We start from the raw sequence: 1,197 nt of genomic DNA, 5'->3' as shown, positions 1-1,197 counted from the left end.
CGCCGCGCATGCGTTGGCTGCTGCTGCAGCAGCAGCAGCGTATAAGAGAGACTGCATGCTCACACAGAGCGCAGCAGCCAGCAAGCATTGCTCTCGTGCTGCAGCAGCAGCAGCAGCAACCGCTGCTGCTGCTGCTGCTGCTGCTGCTGCAGTGTTCCTGTGGGGTTAAAATGTTGTGAGCCTTCTGATGCAGCAGCAGCAAACGGACGATGCGCGGCAGCAAAGCGTTTGGGGCTGCATGCAGCTGCAGCTGCTGCAGCAGATCCAGCAGCAGAAACGCTTCCTGCTGCGCTGCTGTTGGCAGCAGCACCAAGCTCTCTTGCTGCTGCTCTTTGCTGCTGCTGCCTAAGTCCACTCCGGTGCTGTAAGAAGCAAGAACTGCTGCTGCTGCTGCTGCACCTGCTGCTGCAGCAGCAGGCCGCGCCTGGAGGCTTCTGTCGCTGTCTTTTCGGAGTACGCCTGCAGCAGCAACAGCAGCAGCAGCAGCAGCTTCTGCTGCTGCTGCTGCTGCTGCGGGAGCAGCAGCTGTTGAATGTTCTGATGTGCGGCGGCACCTTGACAGCGTCCCCTTGCTGCTGCTGCAGCTGCTGCTGCAGCTGCTGTTGCCGCTGCTGCTGCTGATGCTGCTGCTCCTGCTGCTCAGCTCCCCCCCCGGCAGCAGCTGCAGCAGCGGCTGCTTCGAGCTGCGCAGCTGTTGCTGCTGTGGTGGCGCAGCAGCAGCAGCAGATCCATGGGAACGTCTCCTCTGCTGCTGCTGCTGCTGTTGCTGCTGCTGCTGCTGCTGTTGCTGCTGCTGCTGCTGCTGCTGCTGTAGTGCGTTGCCGATCTCCACTGTAACAGCATCCAGCAGCAGCAGCAGCACGTCGCACAGCCGCGCTGCTCCTCCGTGCTGCTGCTGCTGCTGCTGCTGCTGCTGCTCAAACTGCACCTCCCACAGCAGCACATCTAGCAGCTGCAGCAGCTGCAGCCGTTGTGTCTGTGCTTGCTGCTGCTGCTGCAGTGACCCCTGCTGCAGCAGTTGCTGCTGCAGCAGCTGCTGCTGCAGCAGCTTTTCTAGGAGGACAGCTAGCGGCCCAAAGGAAGCAGACAGCAGCAGCAAGCAGCAGCGGGGCTGCTGCATGCAGCAAAGACACCGCAGCCATGCTGCAGCAGCATCAGCTGCAGCAGACACGTCAGCAACAGCAGCACTGCTTCTGC

At 61.9% G+C, this 1,197-nt stretch overlaps 1 protein-coding gene across 1 annotated transcript in view; it reads right to left on the bottom strand.

The window, feature by feature from the left end:
• The window catches only part of EMH_0027540 (uncharacterized protein), a gene marked incomplete at both ends in the record, with an annotated part of 2,882 nt that extends 1,762 nt beyond the window's left edge, over positions 1 to 1,120 (bottom strand). Inside the window, 2 exons of the mRNA XM_013494045.1 lie at positions 3 to 51; positions 209 to 1,120. Coding sequence (XP_013349499.1) covers positions 3 to 51; positions 209 to 1,120 — 961 coding nt within the window. The remainder of the gene's footprint in view (positions 1 to 2; positions 52 to 208) is intronic.
• Between the last annotated feature and the right edge of the window lie 77 nt (positions 1,121 to 1,197).

The sequence above is a fragment of the Eimeria mitis genome, genomic scaffold, assembly GCF_000499745.2.
Source record: "Eimeria mitis Houghton genomic scaffold, Emh_scaff1016, whole genome shotgun sequence".
Lineage (NCBI taxonomy): Eukaryota > Apicomplexa > Conoidasida > Eucoccidiorida > Eimeriidae > Eimeria > Eimeria mitis.
Note: the sequence above shows the minus strand (reverse complement) of the source record. Positions and strands in the feature narration are given on the sequence as shown.